We start from the raw sequence: 23,768 nt of genomic DNA, 5'->3' as shown, positions 1-23,768 counted from the left end.
ACACACACACACACACACACACACACACACACACACACACACACACACACACACACACACACACACAAAAACACACACACACACACACACACACACACACACACACACACACACACACACACACACACAGACGCACAGAGTATTGTTACATCCATTTAAAATGACAGCTAATTCTAAGATCTTTTAAGATGCTCACAAGAGCAGATTTACAAACAGAAGGCAAATGAGTGAGGCATAATTCACGGGTGACTCTTGTCTCTACGAGGTGGTAGCATGTCGCAAGATGCGGCATGTGGCTTATGTATTATTCAGTACGATTAATGGAGAGAGAAGGTAGATGCTATGGCAACACAAGCAGAAACTCCCATAATAACGAACTGCAGTTAACAGGACAGGAGGAGGCAGATGAAGTGAGAGCTTCAGAGATCACACATATCTAATAACAGTCATTGACAGCAGAGGAGATCACTACAGGTCAGTGCGTCTGATTCCACGACCATTAGTTCAACTCTAACCAAGTACACTGTCCATAGACTTACCTTTGTAATAAAATAAGCAGAAGTCCGACAAAACAAACCACTTCCTTTTCCACAGTCGCATTCCAGAGCTGTCCTGGAGGTGAGGGGGAAAACACAACACGGTGTATTTATAACTATTCCTCGCAGGAGCATATATTAGTTCACAGTCTAATTAAAAAAGTGTAGTTTGGGAATAGCATGCTTGATAGCTCAAGAAAGTGAGAAAAGGCTACGAGCACGTCATTAGACCAATAATTGAATCTTTTTTTTCTCTCTCTTTTAAGGAATTAAGCAAAAAGCTAAAACCTTTACAGTTTAACTAATTCTTTAGCTATGTTTTTTTTTTTTTATACACTTCATCGTTTTGCGAGTTGTAAAGGATTTTGTATAGGCAGTCGAAGTCTTCAGTATGCAAACCTTACTGTTTGTAGGATAACCGATTCTACACCAAATGAATGAGTACAGATAAAAACAACTACAATTCTAAGCGATCAGTGGCTACGTGATGACATATGGCTTCCCATGGGAGAGGCAGAGGAGCTCACCTGTTTGTAGAGCCAACCTCTTACTACCACTGGGATGTTGAGGTTTCTTTTAATAGCATGATCCCTCTTGCCAAAACTGTGCGTTTTACTCATTCCTCTGGAGCCCTGCAGGAAGCAAAGAAAGCCCTAAACAGTTAATTGCTTTGGTGGCTTTGGTAAGGCTTTTCTTTGCTTATCAAAGAACGCAGTCACTAATAGAGGATATTGAATTGTTACACAGTGCAAAGAACAAAACTGAAAACTTTTGTTACTTGAGCATAAAACAAAAGTATACTTTTAAAATTGTAAAAGTGCCCTCTTTCCTGGAGCTCTTCTATTAAGACCAGTATCAGGAAGAGGAAATGCCACAGGCTACTCCTGTGTTTGCAAAGAACCAACTATAATCAGGCATATTTTTAGACAAGGTCAGGATTTCTCAAGCTGACTAACTGGTTAAAAAAAGACCTAAAGACGGAGCAGGTGAACAGGAATAGAACAAAATAAGCCAGTTATTCATATAGTATGTTAACATAAAGGTAAACTATTCTAATACTAATAAGAAGGTTCTGTTGTTGTATTTTCAAAGATGTCAGAAAAAAAAATTACTCAGCATGAACTGAAACCCTGAAATTTTCTAACTATCTAGACTATCTAGAGCGGCTACATGCATGAATGCAAACATCTGTATCAGATGAGGTAAATGCTTTGCAGAGCCGATCGAGCAAATTCTACCACAAAGCTCTGACAGTCTCTGAACGAGATGTATCAAGAGAACGGTTCATTTCTTGGAGAGTACGTGCAGAGAAAGTGTCTGTGTTTGATCAAATATGTGACTTCCTTCTCTTTTTTCTTCTATTGTTCCACATCTACATTATATCTGTGGACTTGAAGGAGATAAGATTAAACAAGCACCAGTTTCTTCCAGACAAAACATAAATATCCGAAGGAGGACTGAGTCACTGGTGTGACTGAAGACGACTCAACAAGGTACATTTAAAGTGATAAATGTGTCTATTTAAAGTCCCAATGTTTAATGTGTAGAAGGACCAATGAACAGAACCACATTAAATTACTCATAATTAAGTTTTATTAAGCATATATACATCAGAAGACTGGACTACATCAAATATAGTGGTCTTTATAGTTCCAATAAATGCCTGTGCAGCCCCTTCAGATGTTTTTATGAGTATCCATATGCCTGAAAAAATTGTCAATTCATCTACTGCCAATAACAGGAGATGAATGAGTTTGATTATCCTGCACTTGATTAAACCAGTTAATCAGCAACAACCAAGACAGCTCCTTCAGTCATGGCCTGAAAATGAACCTGAAAAAAGCGGCACTCTAAAAACCTTTAATCATTCATAAGATGAATAGTATCTTTGGCACCGTTCTTTAGATTTTTCTTAAAGGGGACCTATTATGAAAAACACGTTTTCTCTTGCTTTAACATATATAAAGTGGTCTCCCCTCAGCCTGCCAACTCAGAGAAGGAGGAAAGCAACCAAATTCTGCAGTGTCTGTACAGCCGCCCGGATGAGCCGTCCAGTGTGATGTAGCTTCTACGAGCCGTTCAGATTCTGCTGATTTTCGTTACGTAACCAAAATGCAAACCACGCCCACAACTATAAAACCGTGTAACTGCATGGAGCGCCGACTATCGCGTCGCACTGCGTGACATCGGACGCTCTCTGTCCATCTCCCTCCAGCCAGCTGCCACTTTACTGAGGTTTTTGTAGTGAAATGAGGAGGTATCATAGAGATAACTTCCCATTTCAACTAACTGGATCAGCCGTTCCTCATCCATGACTGTTTCCTACAGCGCTTTCAACCGGCTTTCAACGCGAGTGACAGGAAGAAAATTAGAAGCAGGGCGTCCGACAAATGTTCAGCTCAAAAAGGGCGCGTCGTGTCACTCAGCACTGCGTTTTTCGTAGCGGTGTTTCGTGTAATTCAGGCAGCCAATCAGCACAGAGCCTCATTATCATAGCCTCCCCGCCCACTCAGAATCCCTCATAGATAAGGAGGTTAGAGAATGAGATGATAAAGACATGGCTCAGAGGCTGAATTTCTAATTTATTTAGCAAAAACAATCAAAAGCTTGTTTTTAAGACATCAAGGCCTGTTTAAACTAGGGATTAGATGCCATAATAGGTCCCCTTTAAGTTCTGCGGTGAAACAAAGGACGCATACATGTAACAGAAAAACCTGCTCTTTACACAGCTGAATTCTCAGGAAAGAAATGCTCACCTTTGACCCTGACGTGACATCCGCTGCTGCTGAGGTCACAGCTTTGGAGGATTCTGTGACCATGCTGGGGGATCTCTGATTGGCCGCTGACTTGGACATACGGGACTCGATCCTGCAGTTGAGAGGACAACATAGAAGAGGATCAGTAGCAGTAGTGATGTTCCGTTCTAGTCTCTGCAGTGACAAGCCGTGAAACAGAAGCCAGTCCTGTGCTGAGCTTTCAGATAAAAAGGATGTGACTATTTCCTGACCTCAACACAGGACCTGTCGCAGCCAATGGATTTGCAGTGAACGTATTAACAGTGAAACAACACCCCAGTAATACTTGGTGTGACACTCACCCCATGGCACACATTTACACACACACACACACACACACACACACACACACACACACACACACATAGTCAGAACATGCACCAGCACTCACACTTCGAGGACAGAACTTCGGAATCAAACTCCACAGTTCTACAGCTCAGCTTTGTCCAGACTATAGAAGCTACCTGATGTCAAGTCTCTTGGGTTTTTGTACCTAAAACAAAATCCCAGAGCATAACAACAAGCTATCATTGATGATACACTGCTGATGTCGAGAGCACTCCGATTTATCTGTGGACCAATATTATCAGACGATATTAGTTATCTGGCAATTTATCCATATTGGCATCATCATGAATAAGAAATTTGCGTTAATGTTGCATCGTTCGGACACTCTCCAATTATTTATCAGCAAAACTTAACAACAAATACTGTAATTAAACCTATTTTGTTGTTTACAGTAATATTGACTTCAGTTCATTTTCAAACTACATTATATCTTAGGGACCCCAAAAATATATAATAAATGTACACTTAATAAATGTTAGGGACATTTATTTAGGTTTTGTTTCTGAAAGAAAACAATATATCCAGGGGTGCACACAAGCCGGGACTCCAGGGCCAGCTTACTGCACGTTTTAGATGTTTCCCTGCCTCAACACAACCCTGATAGAAAAGGCTGTGTCACCAACAGAGTTGTGTAAACCTTGATGACATGTTGATGACGACCAGTGATAAGAATTAGGTGTGTTGAAAACAGGGAAACATCTAAAACATGCAGCAGACTAACCCTCGAGTCCCGGCTTGTGTGCAGGACTGAATATATCAGCCAATTTATTGTTGGGGACCTTCAATAACAAATTTTCTCAATTTTGTTAAATGTAGTTAACCCAGTGGGTTTTGGATTTTGGAAAAAGTAATTATTGTAAGTGCTGCAGTAGGACTTTAACATAAATACATATTTAAATAATATTAATATGTAAATATGTTAAAAGTTGCACTTCAGCTGGTATTAGTTCATTATAAATACATCTATTTTTGTTAAAATTGTATAAGTAGTATATTTAAAAAAAAAAAAAGAAGATCTCTCATGACCTTGAAAGGGTTTGACTCTACACCATTTTGCTGATTGTTAAACAGTAATCAATGCATGTGCTAGTGTGGCCTGCCCACATCCAACCCATCGGTGCCCGCAGCAGATGAAACTGCTGCCTGCTTCCTGTGACTCTGCAAAACTCTGCTGTGCAATGACCGTTTCTAAAAGCGGGGTCATTTGGAAGAACGAGGGAATCAAATCACACAAGGTTCAAAGCAGGTGAACTTATCAGAATGGCAATGTTTTTACTTTCAAGCACATTCAACAATACTGGAATCTTTCTGCTCCTAAAAATGTGGAACTGCTGGTGTCTCAACAACAGCAAAAAAAAGACTTGATCCCTCATTACATTATGTTGTACATGACATTTGTTTCAGCAGCATGGAGCTCAGGTACCGCTGTCAGGGCTTACTAAAGCAACGAGAAACTTTAAACTGGCACGCTGTCACAGTATTGTGTTCTTCAAGCAAAATTGTCTCCTCAGATCTACCAAGTTTTCTATTTAGAGGATCTGATGCAAGTCTTTGAAATGACATGATGTAACATCATGTACAGACACAATAATTATAACCAGAATTATAATACAAGCTGTGGTGGCTCTGTTGACCTATATGGATGCTAATGAATGTCAATCTGTGTAGTTGAACGAAATGCACGAAACATAAAGGGCAAAGTGAGGATGAATTCAATTTAACAAGGTCCCAAATGTTTTTGACACCTCTGGTATCAATGTTAAGTTACAGCAGATTTTTTTCATGATAACAAGATCTAAAATGTGTTGTATGTTATGAAAACTAAATTGTAGCCAAGTAACTTGCATTAATGATCAAACCTACCCTCCAGCATCCATGCATATTCCCTCTCACTGATCCAGAAAAACAAAAAATCACTCATATTGATTCTTAAGAAAGTATACAGTAACACTGCAAAATTCATATAAAACCTCTGTAATATCCAGTCCATGAAAGAGCTGAAAACAATAAGACACCAGGAAACAAAGTAGCCTGAATACACGAAAGAAAGCTCTTGCTTTGTCCTGCTTGCTGATAGCAGCCGTGATTTTTCCTACATTGTGTGGTGCACTACACTTAAAGCTACTGTAGATAGGGGAAGGATGTATGTCAGCCACTAAAGAAAAAAGAAAAAGAATAAAAAGCACTGAACATAAAAGAAGAAGAAGATAATCTGAACTGGAACGTGGCCGACGGTCATTCCACGTTCACAGCTTGGACTGCGGCCAGTGTTTTTACAGGATGTGTCTGTTGTATGAAAGGGAAGCTGCTGTTTTATGTGACTATTTATCACCACTGTCATTGGAACAGTTTCCCAAGAGATTTGTTGTGTCATGAGGATGAGCAGAACAATGTTTCACATCACGTAAGGCAGCAGAGGGAAGCCTCTGAGGCTCTGAAAGTACACTGTATTTGACATGTTTAAATCCTTTTAAGTGGCGGGTGTACATGGGACGAGTTAATTAACTGACCACAGCGTAATCAATGAAGACGTCAGGTCAGTAAGGAAGTCGCTGATCGACCTCCTGGTAAAGAAGGATCTCCTGGAGCTCCTTCCTGCCTTGAACCTGTCCTCAATCCAATACAGACCTCCTAACACCACACATGAATTTTTCCTTTCTTTGAATGCAGTTATGGAATAAATTAACTTTCTAATGATATGTCTTTGTATGCACAATGCTACAATATCATCATGACAATAAAAAGAACGTGTTCAGTCCAGTTCAGCACACAACACAAACCCACAATGGTCTAATAACTCAAAGGTGTGGACACACTGACCTTTAAAAAAAGCTAACTGAGTTTACACTCCTATATTTCTTATCTGTAGTTGCTACTCCTTTTGTCCTCATGCATTTTACTAGAACGGGTCATTAAAATACCAAACTGTAAGATCCAGTCAAAATTATGTCATAATCCCTCCATCACATAAACGGTAAGCTTTATAATCACTGGGCTTCAGTGATTACAGTATAAAGTGTCTGTTCCTGTGTGTTTGAGGCTTTTAAAAGCTAATGTTGAGAACTGTTGATTACAAAGGCCACGCTGTACCAGTTTATACAGCTATCTTTGCAACAGAGAGTAGAGCTGCGTTCAGTAACAAATGGGAATTGGAAATTTCTAACTTCCAGTTGGGGAAAAAAAGAGAAAAATGTCAAAGGGAGGTGGATTATCCTAGTTTGGGCAAAATTAAACATAAGAATAGTAATAATAAGACATAATTCATTAATTTTGTTTCTTAGATGAAGTGCTTAATATCACTGCTGGTTAGAAAAAATTTAGGTCAGAAAAATGATTAGCAAAGTAAAATACAAAAGCAAAAGTGTTGACTTTCTGCTGTCAAGTCACAGAGAAGGCAGCATGATACTGTATAACTGTGAGTACAGACCATAAGTTCATATAAGTATGTGGACATAAAATGTGAGTATGTGAAATATAAATTGTGAATTACATATTTTTAGATGTAAGTGGCCTCCAAGTGACAGTGTTGTGTAAAATCACACCATTATGTACTCTCAAGCATGGAAGAAGTAATATTTCTCATAATACGCCCAGGGAAGACCAAAATAAAAAGCTACCTTAATGTTTAACAGCCTGTCCTAACTGCACACGAGCGTCCTACTATCGTCCGACTATCGCGTCTCTGTCCACACTGAAAGCGTTTTGGGGGCCCACGTTCTTTTGATTGACAGCTGAAACTTGCCTTTTAAGGCTGATTTATGGTTCCGCGTTACACCAACGCAGAGCCTACGCCATAGGTTACGCCGTCGATTTAACGCGGAACCATAAATCAGGCTTTACTCACCGCACTACCCGCCCATGCGCTCCTGAAAGAAACTCCTAAAAGAACTCCTAAAAGAGTAAAGAGACAAGTAAAAGATGGGTGAGTACTTATTTTCCTACGTTTGTACTTTCTAAACAGAAAACAAGCTTGATATTGTGATATTTAAATGTTCTTCTATTTTCTTCCTGTCGCTCGCGTTGAAAGCCGGTTGAAAGCGCTGTAGGAAACAGTCATGGATGAGGAACGGCTGATCCAGTTAGTTGAAATGAGAAGTTATCTCTATAATAGGTCCTCATTTCACTACAAAAACCTCAATAAAGTGGAAGAAAGAAATATTATCTTATTATCTTATCCCATTATCTTATTCTTATTTCTTATAATTATGTTTCTTTACCGGAAATTACATACAATGTAGCCAGGTATCATAGAGATAACTTCTCATTTCAACTAACTGGATCAGCCGTTCCTCATCCATGACCGTTTCCTACAGCGCTTTCAACCGGCTTTCAATGCGAGCGACAGGAAGAAAATAGAAGCAGGGCGTCCGACAAATGTTCAGCTAAAAACGGCGCGCCGCGTCGCGCTGCTTCGCTCGCGGCCAGTTAGGACAGTCCAATAGAAAATAAAGCAATGGAATTGATTTTGTCGCTGACGCTCGCTCGCGTCGCATGCAGTTAGGACACGGTGTAAGTCATCGTGTGTGTTCCAAGCCAGTCTGGGAAAATTTACTTCACAAAGGTAAGCTCAAAGCAAAGCAAAAGTTACCTTAAAATATCAAATATAAACAAGGTTTGTGTGGCAGGGTGGAGAGGTTGATGGGATACACGCACCTGTGTCCCATCCGCCTCTCCACCCTGCCACAGTTTGTCTCTATATGCTATATGGACTTACCTTTCACTTTCCATGACAACCATATCTTTTTGTGTGATGTGCATGAAAATGATACTATTTATACTGTGAGCTTAAACAGACTAGAATTGGCATTCTGTTACATTGCTTTAAAACATCTTGATGGTATACAAATCCATGGATCACGTATATATCGATGGATCAGCGCTAAATCACAGACAAAAGATATTTTCAAAAAAGGAATAAGAATGTAAGGTGCAGAGGAATCCCATTCATTAGTTCTGTGTTTCTCTAACAGACACATGCTTGTCACTCTCCATGTTTCTGCTTGCAGTGAAACGTTTGTTATGCATGATCATATTACACCAGGCAGTTTAACTACCATCAAACAGCTGCTGCCTTGTGTTGGACTATAAACTTATCATGCAGCTTTGATGGCTTTGCAGGATGAGATTCACACAACAAGCTTAATACAACAATAACTCCTGCTATGACATGATGGTATATATGATGGGGACGGAAAATTCCCAACCATTCAGTGATCATACAGAAAAGCTTTTTTCTTGTGGGCATCAGTTGTATCATTACGATGGTGACGATGAAGGTAACAATGTGAGGAACAAAGCTAATGAGCTTACTGCATCCAGATCTGGTGTCACGTTATAAAAAGCCATAAATATGTAAATTCAGTTTGATTAGAAAGTGTATCTTTCTGTGTTCTGACAATAACTGCAGCTCATATTACATATGAACAGTAAAAGTGAAATGCAACTTTTAACCTGCTTTTTACTGCTAATTATACACCATCCACAAAGAATGAAAAGAAAGTCTTTTTTTGTACACCCCCATCCCCTTTCTTGAAATAATTTCTCTTTACATTTCAGCATGCAGTATTGTGACCAGCTCACCTATCTTGCAATGTGTATTCCGTGTTTTCAGGAGAAATCTGTCCGGTCACAGGATGCCGAAATGAAGTGGTCCTCAGGTTGTGGCTGCAGTACAAAGAGAAAAACACCCATCAGATAACAAAGTCAAGTCATTAACTATATTCCTGGCTGACTCCTCAGCCATCTCATGTGTATGTGTACAAGCTCACAATGATACCTGGGCCAACATTACTGAATCTATGGGAGCACTGCAGCCAGTCACAGCTCATATTCTTTTCCACAAACTGTGGGGCTCAGCAGTCTCTGTCATCCAGCTCACCAGCTTTATTGATTTCAACTATATGGGGCCATTCATTGCTTTAACTAGAGCATAAACGCTCGTTACTGTCACATGGAAGGACGAGACACGGTGATGTTGCTGTTGAGACGAATTAAATATTATGACACAACAACATTAGCATTATCAATTATCACATTGGATCAGTTATCAACTGCAATTCAAGCAATCATTTTCCAGAAGAAAAAGAAAAATACTGCAATTAGTGACATATGTACAAACCATTTCTTTCTCAACTTTCCTCTCAATATTTTATCAAAAATGGGAAAGAAAAGTGAAAAACGTAAAAGTAACTTGTCACTGATGCACTGATGTTGTCTCTTATCTGTTCAAACTATAATAGCACCCAGTACACACTTGACTCTCAAGTGCATCATTTCGAGTTCGATTTGATCAGCACAAACGAGGATTTTTTTTTAGATTTTTTAGATTAGATTCAGCTTTATTATCATTGCACATGTTAAGGTACAGGGCAAGGGAATGCAGTTAGCATCTAACTGGAAGTGCTTGTGCAGTGAAATAAACACAATGTGTTTACAAACTTCCCCTGTAAAAATATTTGAAACACTATTGATACATAGAAATGTACAAGATATACAGTATAAGTTTATCCCTTTCATCCAATAGTATTATTTATTTATAGCTTTTTTCTCTAATAAGAATAACAGATAAAAAGTCCTGGTCAAAATAATGTTTCTGAAACATAGGAGCTATAGTTTACGTTACTATCTGGTTTTTGTAGGATACTAATTTAATTTCCTCTGAATTCCTTTTAGTTCCCTCAATAATCATTATACATGTTCAATTCCTCAAAAAAGATGCAAATTTTTGCACTTGAACCAAGTTGCTTCCAAGGACAAACAACTTGTTTCTGTTTTTCTTGTTAGCTACGCTTGACTGTGGGATCAATACACAAGCAGTTTTTCTCATAAACATCTGCAAAGATGCAAGTGGCTGAGGTAAATATGTTTTCCCGATATTCGCTAAATAAATTAAATGTATACATCAAGGATAGAGGGAATCTTCTGAAGGAGAAGTGCTGAGTTTACTTTAAAGGCACAGCATTTCACAAACAGAAAGCTGTTCTTCACTGCATCGACATGCAGCAGCAGGAGGGGAATAAAACCAAGCAGGGTGGAAAGACTTATGAGTTGGCATTTCAGAAAACTATGCAACCAGGCAAACTCAAAAAACATGACATCAACTGTGAACATCGTACAAATGCATATGCATATGTACATACATCCAGCACATATGGATTCAAAAATACACACAGAGACTCATAACCTGCTCAGCTGCAACGGGCACATATTCTGCAGTGTACCAACATCCCTTGTTAATTGGAAACCTGAATTCTATGAGGCTTTTGTTTTAGCCACATTATTTCTGAACTACTTGTCATGGAATTTGCAGCATTCCCAGTTAGTGTACAAGCGCTGCAGCACAGTGGGCCTATTTATTTGCAGAAGGCTACCTTCCATTAAAGCTGGTGGGGAGGCTGTTCCACTGGGGGAGACACACTACTGCAAAAACATGCAGTCTCCTTGATTATGTAGAAGAGAAACAGCTTTTTAGTCACATGAATTTCAATGCAGTCTCAACAATTTCATGTGAATACCATGAAATGATATGATACCTTAGGAGAAATAAGGAAGTAGACTCAAAAAACATTTTGCAGTGCATTTATTTCTGAAATTTGATACTGATTTGTATGAATATAGCAACAAGGCAGAGTGGTCAAAATTATACTGTAAGTGTTCATACAGTGTCACTGCAAAGGTACTTATAATACCCTGACACAAGTTCTCTTTAACAAAATCTGGGAAGCTCAAAACATTTTTATTTCAAAAACAGGCCACATTACTAACACTTGCGTGCAATCAGGTTAAGCACAGTTTCTCTTTGACGCCAGATAAAGAGTACAAAGAATGACTGGCATTTCTTCATGCAGAGGGGTGCAAAAAGGCATCTCCAAGTGTATCATTTCATTCCTGAAAACACTGGGCTTGTGACCACAACCCTAACCCTGTGCACAAACCTCTTGGAACTTGTTTTATCAGTCTTTACAAAACCGAGGTTAAGCAGACTTCTCAACTGAGGATAGCAGAATAACAGCTGAAATTGTAGGCTGAGAACTGAAATTGTAAAAAAGCGCTTTTTCTAATAAGTCCAACAACTGGGTTCAGGTGTACATAGTTCAGCCATAACAGCTCCGTACAGCAAAACAAGAAGCTCAAGACAACACTTGTCACACACAAGGGCCCGGTTTCCCAGATCAGTTAAGTAGCTCTTAACAGCGAAAGACTTCTTTCACAGGCTCCTTAAGATGGTTTGAAAGAAGTCTTTCGCTGTTAAGAGTTACTTAACTGATCTGGGAAACCGGGCCAAGAACTGTCAGAGGGAGAGGAGAGGCAAAGCTGAGCATCTCTCTTTCTCACACCAAAATACACACTCAAACTGGTCCACAAACTGGAGACCGCTCCTCAACACAAATCTACTGTCTGTCAGGGATCGCACCACTCACTTAAACTCTATTAAGATAACTTACCCTCAGGAAAAAAAAGAAAAAAGTCTTCTTGAGTGAGCACAGATTTCTCTGCCTCCATTAACTTCTCACGATGTCCTGGTGTGCACTGCACCTAGCGTGGAGAGTCTAACATGTTGTGAGATTGTGAATCATCATGAATTAGCTGCTTGGCTCGCTGCAAAGCTGCAAGTCACGAAAATCCTGCTAAAATTAATGTGGTAGGTGAAAAATGCAAAGAGGGTGGCTCATAGTGTCATCCACAAAGAGCAGAATAAAGTGGAGACGGCGGGCTGTGGGCTGAAGGGGGAGCTCGTAATCTCTGCTTTCCACTGCTGGTGAGAGCTGCTGCAAAGACCCATCTCCTCACCAACAGGGGAATGCCTCTGTGGCTTATCAGATCTGCCCGTCCTCTCCACCTCTCACTCCCACTTTCTCAGAATGTGCTAAACATCATCCCTTTCAGGAAAATGCAAGTTATGCAGCAACTACTGAAGAGAAAATACAGTACAGTATCTTTGCCATCAACATAGTCTTGAGAAATTGTTTATTTTGAACGAATGCCAGGTCCTTGGTGTCTAATTGTCAATAGGCTGTAAATTTCTCTCCTTCAATAACAAGTCTGTGATGATTTGGAGATTGATTTTAGACAAGTTTACCAGAGGCATCCTGTTAGAGGCTAAATTGCCATTTCAGATTTTAATTGCCAAGTCTATCCATTACTGTTAAAGCATCATTTCTAGTTGCCTCACGTACAGTTTCCCAGGTGGCTTCATGAAACAGCCAAAGTGAAAAAAAGACCTTAAAGTCTGATATTTGTTCAAATATAATAACAATAATGAGGAAAGAAGAATGTTTTAGACTTCAATTTACTGTCCAAGAAAGAACTATTTGGCCTACAAAAAAGCGGGTGTGCCTGTGTATCGCTGCTTCCTTACCATTTGGTAAATTCCCAGTATATTTGGTATATTCCTCTGCAGGTAACAATTCATATGAATGATTTTATGTTACTCCCCAAAAAAAAATAAAAATAAGGTTTAATGTTAAAGATATGCTGTTTTCGACTGTAAGTAATGACTCAACTGGCAGTGAATTGTGGGCAGAATGTTTGGAAATATCTTTCTGCAGAGATTGATTTAAATAATTATCTCCCTGAATTTAATGCACTGAAAGGGGAACAGCCATATATCCAGCAAGGCCAGGTGAAAACATTACTGTCTCCATGACAACAAATTTGTGACACAGTGTTTATTTTATGTCTTGTTGATATATATTACTATGTCTTGTTGATTGTTTATTATTTTATGTCATTTTAAATTATGCTTCTATTTTATTGCCTGTATTTTTGCACCGTGGGTCAGAGAGGACTGTAATTTAAATTGTGCTGTATGTCGAACATAAAGCTTGACTGGACTTGAATTTTCAACAACAGCGAAACAATAGTTTAGAACAATACCTGTTCAATGAAGAATGAGTTGTGGCTACTTTGCGCAAGCCGTTAGACACAAAAACATTTCTATTTGCTGAATTTCAAATAACTTCTCTCTTTCAACATCTACTGTACAAAATGGAGGGAAAAGACTTCAGGAGTGTGGAGAAATCCCAGTGGAGAAATCACATGGTCAGAAGCCTGTCCCTGCTGCCATTGGCTGAGACAGCCTAGTAACGTACTCAGTCCATCTTAAAGCTAACTCACAGAGACAGACAACTATGGGTGTTCACATTCACAGCTATGGCCAACTTGGAATTGATTGGTTGTGGGAGGAAACACATAGAGGAAACCCTTGCAGGCACAGAGAGATCATGCAAACTACACACAGCTGAAGCCTCATCTCAAGTCCAAACCAGCAACTTTCTTGTCCCGAGGCACCAATGCAAACCACTGCAGCAATCTCCCATGCTGCAATGTCTCAAACCAGTAAGTATATACAGGAATGTCTCAGAAAATTTTAATATTGTGATAAAGTTCTTTATTTTCTGTAATGCAATTAAAAAAAACAAAAATGTCATACATTCTGTATTCATTACAAATCAACTGAAATATTGCAAGCCTTTTATTATTTTAATATTGCTGATTATGGTTTACAGTTTAAGATTAAAATTCCCAGAATATTCTAATTTTTTGAGATAGGATATTTGAGTTTTCTTAAGCTGTAACCATGATCAGCAATATTAAAATAAAAAAAGTCTTGCAATATTTTAGTTGATTTGTAATGAATCCAGAATGTATGACATTTTTGCATTACAGAAAATAAAGGACTTTATCACAATATTCAAATTTTCTGAGACAGTCCTGTAAATGTCATCTAGTAGTATTCGATCTTACAAATTTTGCTAGGCTGCTGATGACTTTATTTCCAACAAGCAGTAACGAAAGCATCATTAATTATTGTTGGTCCATTAATGATGTGCCTCTGCAATATCCACTAAATTGATTGTGGTGTTTCAAAGGGCTGCAGATATGCACACATGACAGGCTAAATGAGATGCCACAAACTGCTGCTAACTCCTACAATAGCGCATGTATGTATGTACTGTATGTGCCTGATATATGCCACCAAGGTAATGTTACTGTGTTACAGAGAGTCCCACAATATTACATCATGAGAAAAAGATAATATGCTTCACCAGGAGACCCTGCAGCATCTTAGGCCTCAGAGACAAAAATAATTAAGCTCAGTGTTTTTTGCACATTATCTGGACAAAGGGAGCAATTATGAAGATAAGCGTGTAACGGCTGGATTTTCTCATATACTGACCTTTATTGGTTTCATAGAGGGGAAGAGCAGTGGCCTCAACCGGCCTCATTTTCATGACATTTGGAGAAAAACTATTTTGGCAATCTCTCCAAAGAGTTACAATACTGTGAAATTCCACTGTGACTCAAAATGGAAATGAGGGATGCCAGCTTCAATCTGACTGACTGGATTTTCACAGTCGCTGGTCTCATTCACTACTATCACCATCTTTATGTCAAGTGTTTAGAACCCAAGCAATCCTAAGCTGTGTTGACACAGTTTTACAATCATGCTGAAGGCCAGCTATCTCTCAACACTGTGTCTAGTCCAAAATAGCTCGTAAACAAGCTTGCAATCATCCAGCAGACTACTGCTCAAAAACAGCCTCAAACAAAACCACAAGCGGGTGCACAGACTTGCCAATGTCTAAGCCCCCTGTCAGACAAAGGCTTTGGCATAACCTAAAAGAACTACCACCTTATTAGCATTCAACGCACACAGTTCTGAGTAAGCACATTTCATTGGAGTTACAACTGTGCTTTACCCCATATTGTGGTACAACATACAACAGAACTTTGGAAAGTTTCAAAAAAAGACACATAAAACACGTTTTTTGTGGTTAATGTAAGGAAACACTTCCTTTCTGATGTTAGATAGTATAAGAAAATTATTAAAGATTTATTTTTTAGGACCCTTTTTAAAATTACTTTGTGACAGGTCAAAAGTAACTGCCTTTTGTTGTCCTTTAGTGACTTTGCAACTAATCGAGAAGTATGCTTGGGGCCATTGTCCACTTGGAGGAGCCATTCATGCCACTTTTTGGCTGATGTCTAGAGATACTGATTTAACTTGTCCACATTCGTTATGCAGCCATCTACTTTGTATAATTACCAGTCACTGCTGTTACTAACCCCAAACTTGACAGATGACATGTTTTTCTGATGTCTTAAAACTCATTCCCTTTTTCTTCAAACATAAGAGCAATCATGATAACCAACCAGATCAATTTTGTTCTTATCAGACTACTAGACAGGCCTCTAGAAATTAAGATTTTTGTTCCAAAATGCAGCTTCCAACTGTAATCCGACTTTTTGACAGTGGGTTGTTCTCTCTGCGTAGCCTTTCAGCTCATGTTAGAACAGAACATTTGCTACTGTGGATAAGGATATTCTATGTCTGGTTTCAGCAAGCATCTGTGCACGGTCTTTTGCTGTTATTCTGGGATTAATTTGCATATTCATCACAAAAGTATGATCATCTCTGGGACGCAAAGGGCCATCTCTTTCCTAAACAGTATGATAGGTCTGTGTGATTCTTTTGGGATTCTTTTCATGATGTCTTGGTTGGTTTCTCTTGATTTTCCCATGCTCATCAACAGAGGTCCTTGGCGTCAATAAGCCTATCAGAAACTTCCAATGTCAAGTGGTTTAAGGTCAAAGTAAACACAGTATTTATTCATGTTTACTGTATGTAAATGTAAAGAAATACTAGGGGTGTGCAAACAAGGGTACCTCACGATTCGATTCGATTTCGATTATTGGAGCTTCGATTCTTCGATTCTTCGATTATAACGATTGTCGATTCGATTCGATTATTGGTGCCACGATTCTTCGATTATTGTGATTTTTAATGCTTTTTTCCATACAAGATTGATTTTGTCTTCATCTGTGGCTACATTTGTAAATAAATAGCCAATCCATTAACTCAGTTCCTCTAACAACACTCATTAAGTAAATAACAAGGTTTTTTGAACATTTGACATGTATTTTTCAAAGACACAAAATAATTTATTTTATGACTATGTAAACATTTGCTCTTTGACTTACTTAACTTTGACCAGGGAAAGCTGCACTTGCATGAGAGCTCTGCACCCTCTATTGGCGGAAAACACTGAAAACGGTCAAGCCCTGGATTTAATGAGTTCATTAATTCAAGTAAACCAGATATGAACTTAGTGTAAACATATCTGCCATATTTCAAGTGAACAATAAGAAATGTGCATTCTTGAAAATGAAATGATTCAGCAGCTTATTCAGTCTGGAATCTGGATAGGATAACTTAAAAAAAAAAAAAAAAAAAAAAAAAAAAAAACATTTTTTTTTCTTTTTTTTTTAATAATCGATTCTTGTGTCGATGTGACGATGTGTCGATGCATCGACACATCGATGAATTGCACCCACCTCTAAGAAATACTGATAAAAATCTCTCATTATTCCAACACTTTCCAAAAAAAAATCTAACTAACTGCCCAAAGCAAGTGTGGTAGCAACTGTGAGTAAGACAATAGCATGTTATATTAAAGTAAATATACTGTAGGAAAGCCCTATGTTAGACAAATAATTAAAAATCATGGTGAAAGTATATGCTGTCGGCTCCTATCTGATTCTGATTGCTCTACGTAAAAATTATCCCATCCAAATAAGTAAAGATTGAAAAAATAAATGATCAGTTTATTTCACTTCATGCTTGTCCGGGTGAGCGTTGCTTAAGCTTTTAAGGACCTGTGATGGACTGGCGCCCTGCATGTACCTCTGCCTTTCCCCTGACGAGAGTTGTGATAGGCTCTAGCAGACACCCGTGACCTTCAACGGGATTAACTGGGTATAGATAATAGATGGATGGATGGGAGTTTCAAGAGAACAGTAAAAAGAGAGAAAGAAACGACTGCACTCAAATGAATCTTTCCCAACTGGTCACATAATGACACTTGATCAAAGGCTCTAGGAATCGTGTATTAGCCCTCTTGGACTCTCATTACCATATATATACTGCATATATGTAGATATCTTCCTTTTTTTCAAATGGTATTACTATACATTTGCATATGGCTGAGGGAGAGCATAAAAACTGACAAGGTTTGCATTCACAGGCTCTGAGGGAGTGTGGGATAATGAGGCACAGGCCTTTCACCCAGGAGATGAAGGTTCAGGTGAGACTGTTACTATTGTACTCACTGGTTTTAGTCTATAGCAAAATCACTTGGACGAAGTGATTGGAGAACAGGTTTCTTGTGTTTATTTCAACTAAAATATGTGGCTAGTTTTATGGAGTGTCTCCTACTGTCTGAGCTGGGAACCGTTATAGTTTTGGCCAAATCTCATAAAGGTCTGATTACCAAAATTTATGCTTTATTACTTTGCCCTGATTCTTCAGACTATGACTCTCTGAAGCAGCTCTGGGGGCAAGTGTTGTTCAGCCCCGTAGACTGGAACAAGATCTGCATCAAGGTTTTTTCAAACTGTACTTCTTTCTCTAATCACAAACATTCAACAACAAATTAAAATGCTTTCACCATATTTATTACCCTCCTGTTCGCATCCAGAGAGTATTTCCTGCTAACTAAATCCATCCATCCAATTTCTGGATCTGCTTAATCCTGTACAGGGTCAAGGGGCTAACTCCAATCTTTGTCATAAATGTAAAGTACATTTATCCACTTGTTTTTGTTACTCCAGACATGGTTTCTGACTAGGGTTGCAAAGGGGTGGAAAATTTCCGGTAAATTTCCGGAAACTTTCCGGAAACTTTCCATGGGAAGTTAAGCTGGGGAATTTTGGAAATATTCCAAATTGGAAACTTTCCATGGGAATTATGGGAATTTATGGGAATTATTGGGAATTTATGGGAATTTATGGGAATTAACTGGAAATTGGGGGTAATTTAAACAAACTGTATCATATCCAAACATTAGCAACTAACTTACCAGCTAGCTAGCTACTGTGTTAATACATTTTTAATTTAATATTTGCAAGTTAAACATTAATACCATTATAGATCAATTATATTTACCCCATAATATTATCAAAACTTACTTGACTTTATATAGTCCGTGGGCTCAAATGTGTGGCTTCAATAGTCTTGTGCTTTGAGCTCAAATGTGTGGCCTCCAGCTTCAAGAAATCACCTGTGCATGTGATGGAGGAATGCACAGTGCATGTAGGGGGTGTGGCCTCAATAGCCCTGCAGTAAGCAATGTGCTGTGTGCATGTGATTGAGGAGTGTACTTGCATTAAATCTGGTTGTTTTAGCCAAGACTATGCTACAATATATTTCCCCCAACTATATTTAAGTTCCCTGTTAAGGGCCAACCTTCAATTCTGTAAATGTATTATTTATTCCTGTTAATTCCTGTTAATTCCCATATATTCCCGTTAATTCCCATGGAAAGTTTCCAACTTTGAAAATTCCCGGAATTTTGCAACCCTATTTCTGACACTGACAGTGATTCTCTGTTAGTGATTCTAATATTTTTAGATAAAAAAAAAATATTTTGTTGTTGTTTGGAGGAACTGTAGCTCGTGAATAAATCAATGAGTGGCCAATAACACTTTGGATTTATACAGCAGTTTTATCAATGAATACTGATAACCCAGAGCAAAGAGAAGACATCTTTTTTTCATTTTTTCATATCTACTAACAAAACTGTCATATCGAAAGTGTGTGACTTTGTGGGAATCAGTATACAGAAAAACAGTGTAGAGTAGACGATTACGGTGTGACACTGCACAAGTAAATTCAATCTACAGAAAGTGGCCTTATTGATCTCTAACTCTTCATGTTACAAAAATGCACCTTTAAGTGAATAAACAATCCATACAATTGAAAAACCCAACAATTGGAGCAGTTGCACTCTGGGTTTAAGCACAGTCAAATGTGGCAATCTATAATCCCTTAAATATTGCGTTAAATCTAATTACAGGAAACATCCATGGCTCAGATTAAGGAAAAACAGATCAGTGAATATTGTGCTATTAAAGAGACCAACCTACACTTTTAAAAGCTCTTTAAAAGCTGAATCTTAGCAAGCTTTTTATCAGCACACTCACAGTGTGTAAGCACTATCCTGTGTTGGCTGTACTGATTAAGTAAGTTCATGACAAACTGATCAGAAAGGGCAAACATATAAGTTCTCAGCATTGTGGAATCACATTAACTGCATTGCTGCATCATGAATAAATCTGATTAAACAGATGTATTTCATCAGCAGAAATGTTGCATTTTGCAAGTGGTTTAAAAGCTATCACTAAAATGCAACAATGCAACAGAGAAAGGATACAGTCTGCTAACGAACGCATCAGAGGGCAGTTTAAGCTGTGCCTCTTTATGGCACATAATAGAAGAATAAAAAATATATACAGAGTATAGCTAAAATACAGACCATTGCATCTCATCAAGATGATTAAATAAGAAAATCATCAAACAAATATTTGTCAAACTTTAATCTAAAATCTGACACGGGAAAAACAAGGCCTATTTTCTCTGTAACACCTCAAAATTTCACATTATCCTGTTCTCCTTCATCACCGCACACATGAATAAAAACATAACTTCAGAGAAGTGAGCTGAGCTCTTTATCAAAGTTGGGACTCAATCTCACGCAAAAGGTGTTGCTAAAAGAGAATCAGTGATATATGAAAAAGAACATGCTGATCTTTACCTTCCTCCTTTTTGACACAGTTAACTTTTCACCTACTGCAAGTCGGAGGGAGGGCGAGATATGTGATGCACAAAAAAAGAAGAAGTTTGATCATGATGGTTGAATCACAGCTTTTATGGAGCTGCAAAATGAAAACTATGTGTCAGCACTCTGCAGGACAAGAGAAAAAGGTTTTGCCCTGCTGCGTGCACAATGCTGGACAAATTTGATCATAACTTTAGCTTGCTGCATTAAAGAGCCATATGTGCTAAATGGTCCATTTTATCTGCGGTCATCTGAATGATGCACCAGCCAGCAGAAGAGTTATCTGTGCTTTTGGATGTGTGTATCCATACAGTCTCAAGAATACATTTTAAATGTTCCACTGTTTTAATGCAGACCACCGCCAGCAGTCTTTTAAACGCATCAGTTACCAAACATCCTCAGTCTTGTGAACAACAACATTAAGCTACAATTATCGTCATAATACCACCAGATAACATTGACAAGTTTAAAGCTCACATTACCCAGTAGTGATATGTTTTTTTTACTACTGTAGTAATCAAATACAAATTCTTTTTAAAAATTCAACGAGTATACAAATTTGTAAGACTAGTTCTTTCTCTTATTGGTACTTTCTATCTGGTTCAACCATTTATAGCTGTATTGCCCCAACGCTGGTGAGTTTGGGTAGCAGAGATGGAGCAGATCAGTGTCATGTGCTGATGGGTGACATAAACTGTATAAAACGATAGATAAAGCATTAGGTCACATATATGTAATATGTCTGTATGTGTATATATGTGTATATGTATATGGAAATAACATATATACATGTACTCCTTTTCAAGCATGACTCTGAACGCATTTGGTATTTAAATGTATTAATTTATAAATATTATCTAGTGATTATTATTGTTCTTTTTATCTAATTGATTAAAATAAAGATATCAATCCAATCAATCAATCAATCAAAAGCCCATTGGTTTCTGAAGACCAGTTTTGAAGCTGTTCTTTCACTGGGCACAGCCAAGATACTCAAGAAGCCAATGGGAACACGCCCACCGCATATCAATCAAAGTTAGCTTTGCTCCTAGCTCCTTCAGCTCAACCCCACCGAAATATCTGCAAAGCAGCACTGTTACAGCGGAATATACTGTTTATCATGTTTACTCAACGGAGAAATAAAGAAACCTCACATTTAGCTGATACTAGGTTAATACAAATGAGCGATTGGCTGAGCTGACTGTCAATCAGTCATATTAGAAATAAATGTGTTGCTTTATATAAACTCCCTGAAGCGATACACAACGCCCCCCCAAGTTGCCAAGGATGTGAAATCATATGATTGAGACCAAAACGTTTTTTTTTAATAAGGCTGTAAATATATTTATTTCTGCACAAAAGTTGGAAATTTTAACACAGGAGTTAGTGGAGATTGACTTGCTTTTGGAGCCAGCCTCTATCAGTCTGTCGAGGAACTGACATGGATCTAACATGAGCCGCAATCCAGACGTCACATGGTTGGCTTGGTGGGTGGTGGTGTGATGTGGGCCGAGCCAAATTACAATATTCACAGTGGAGGTGGAGCCGATCCAATTCAAAATTGGAATCAGGTGTTGATACTGACATCATTTTTGATGACTGGAATCATGGGTAAGATTAATTCAAATTCAAATTTTTAACTTTTTACTTTTCCAATAGCCCCATTATATTTATCTTTTGGATAGGTTTGTTTTTTTTTTTTTTTTTTTTTTAATTTGAAATGTTGGATAATGTAGATGTTTATTTTATTGTTTTAGAATTGGATCAAACTAAAAAAAATGCATCTGTAGTTTATAGCTTCTCAATCAAAGAATTAGGAAAAAATGTGTAGTCTTACAAGAACTATTTTTAATAATTAATTAATAATTATTAAAATCAATTCATAATAATAGTTAGCTTTGATTTGCATAATCTATAGGTGACAGCATTTATAATTCAACAACATGTTAATGTTTCTCACTGTGCCGGCTTTAGGACTGAACAGCAGGCTTTGCTGCAGGCAGGGAGAAAGCTAGAGATGAATGACAGGCAAGCTATTTGGCAACGAGAGTTGAAGCAGGGGTCAAAGCAAATGATCCCAGGTCAGGTAAAAGGCAGCCGGTGCTGATGAAGGAGATCCTGATTGACTCGGTTTCTGTAAACACTCTTCATCCTGAGGAAAATAAACAACTTTTGCAAATGTTGGCACAGAAAGATAAGCAATCTGCAAAGGTCTTTCACTAGGGTTAATTTAATCAAATTTGCATAATAAGGTTCCTAGCTAAGAATAATCTTGCCTGATTTCATTATGCTGCCTTAGGCCTAGGTTTATGGCGGACCTCCAAGAATGCACTGAAGATTTTTTCCATATACGTATATGCAACTGATATTGCTATTCATTTTGTGTTTCTTGTTTGTGTCCTATAGTAGGCGCGTTTCCATTTGATCAAGTTTGAGATTACAAGAAAAAACAATAAATGGACTCACGAGTCGGTTCAGGTCTTGTTGGCGTATTATGCCAATGTAGAGGTCTGATGGGGGGTTTTCTAGTCATCTCAATCGCTACCACTGCGGTGGATGTTAAAAAAAGAATTGCCAGTAGCATCCATTGTTTACATGTTTCTTCTTCTCTTTCTTCTTTTACTGGATTCTTCTTCTTATGCTGCTGGCCATTTATGAACAGTAAAAAATGCACATTTCCGCTGCCCCATAGTCAGCTGTGTTATTTTTTCAATCAACAGTTCTTGCGTGGCGCTACAGTGTAAGAGAGACATGATAGCTGAATGGGCCGAGGAGACGTTAGAGGTTCCTGTTTAGCGGGTTTACACTGAACTTACCCTAGGTAGATACCCTTTGACTGACCTCCTTGAGTTTGTTGGCATATCTTTCCTGTCCTCTCAACCCTCAACCAGCTGAGGCTTATGCATGCCTTTCAAGAGTGTTTCTGCTGGAGGTTTCTTCCTGGTAATAGATACCCTATTTTTTGCACTATAAGGCGCAGTTAAAATCCTTACATTTTAAGTAAAAAATCGGCAGTGCGCCATATAATCACTGCGCTCAAAAATCTGTCAAAATGTTGTAGTGCGACTTTGGAAAGCGACGAAGCCGCTCTGCTTGATTGATGGTCATTCAGCTGACACAGGGTGGTTGTATTAAAGTCGGTCCTTAGTTGGATACGGGTTCCCACGTCCGACAACGCTAGATAACTAATTATGTAGTGCTGGCAAGCAGCCATCATCCAGCATCTAGTCAATGTTACCTTACTCTATTTAGACATAAAGCCAACATAAGCTTTTTAGAGTAAAATGCCAACGATGAACCAATCAGAGAACAGGACGTAGTACGGCGCTTACCTCCTCCACTTTTATATTTGTGGATTTGTGGAAGACAAATGATTTAAAATGTGAGTGAATTTTTGTGTATTAGTTACAACTGAACGATATTCTGAGTTATGTGAATGAGTTGAATAAAGTTCAACTGTTTTGTTTCTG

The 23,768-nt window shown here is 38.3% G+C and overlaps 1 protein-coding gene across 10 annotated transcripts in view; it reads right to left on the bottom strand.

Annotated features, from left to right (window-relative positions):
• Nucleotides 1-23,768, bottom strand: part of plekha7b (pleckstrin homology domain containing, family A member 7b) — a 91,639-nt gene that overhangs the window by 31,602 nt on the left and 36,269 nt on the right. For 8 of the 10 annotated variants that reach the window (XM_061742732.1, XM_061742741.1, XM_061742752.1 and 5 more), the window contains 4 exons: nucleotides 9,260-9,343; nucleotides 3,293-3,404; nucleotides 1,064-1,168; nucleotides 540-612 (listed from right to left, as the gene is read on the bottom strand). In XM_061742732.1, the coding sequence (XP_061598716.1) occupies nucleotides 540-612; nucleotides 1,064-1,168; nucleotides 3,293-3,404; nucleotides 9,260-9,343 (374 nt within the window). Of the gene's footprint in view, nucleotides 1-539; nucleotides 613-1,063; nucleotides 1,169-3,292; nucleotides 3,405-5,542; nucleotides 5,715-9,259; nucleotides 9,344-12,123; nucleotides 12,240-23,768 lie in introns of those variants that run through there. The other 2 variants (XM_061742783.1, XM_061742782.1) reach the window with 2 other exon arrangements.

The sequence above is a fragment of the Cololabis saira genome, chromosome 2 (assembly GCF_033807715.1).
Source record: "Cololabis saira isolate AMF1-May2022 chromosome 2, fColSai1.1, whole genome shotgun sequence".
Classification (NCBI taxonomy): Eukaryota; Metazoa; Chordata; class Actinopteri; order Beloniformes; family Belonidae; genus Cololabis; species Cololabis saira.
Note: the sequence above shows the minus strand (reverse complement) of the source record. Positions and strands in the feature narration are given on the sequence as shown.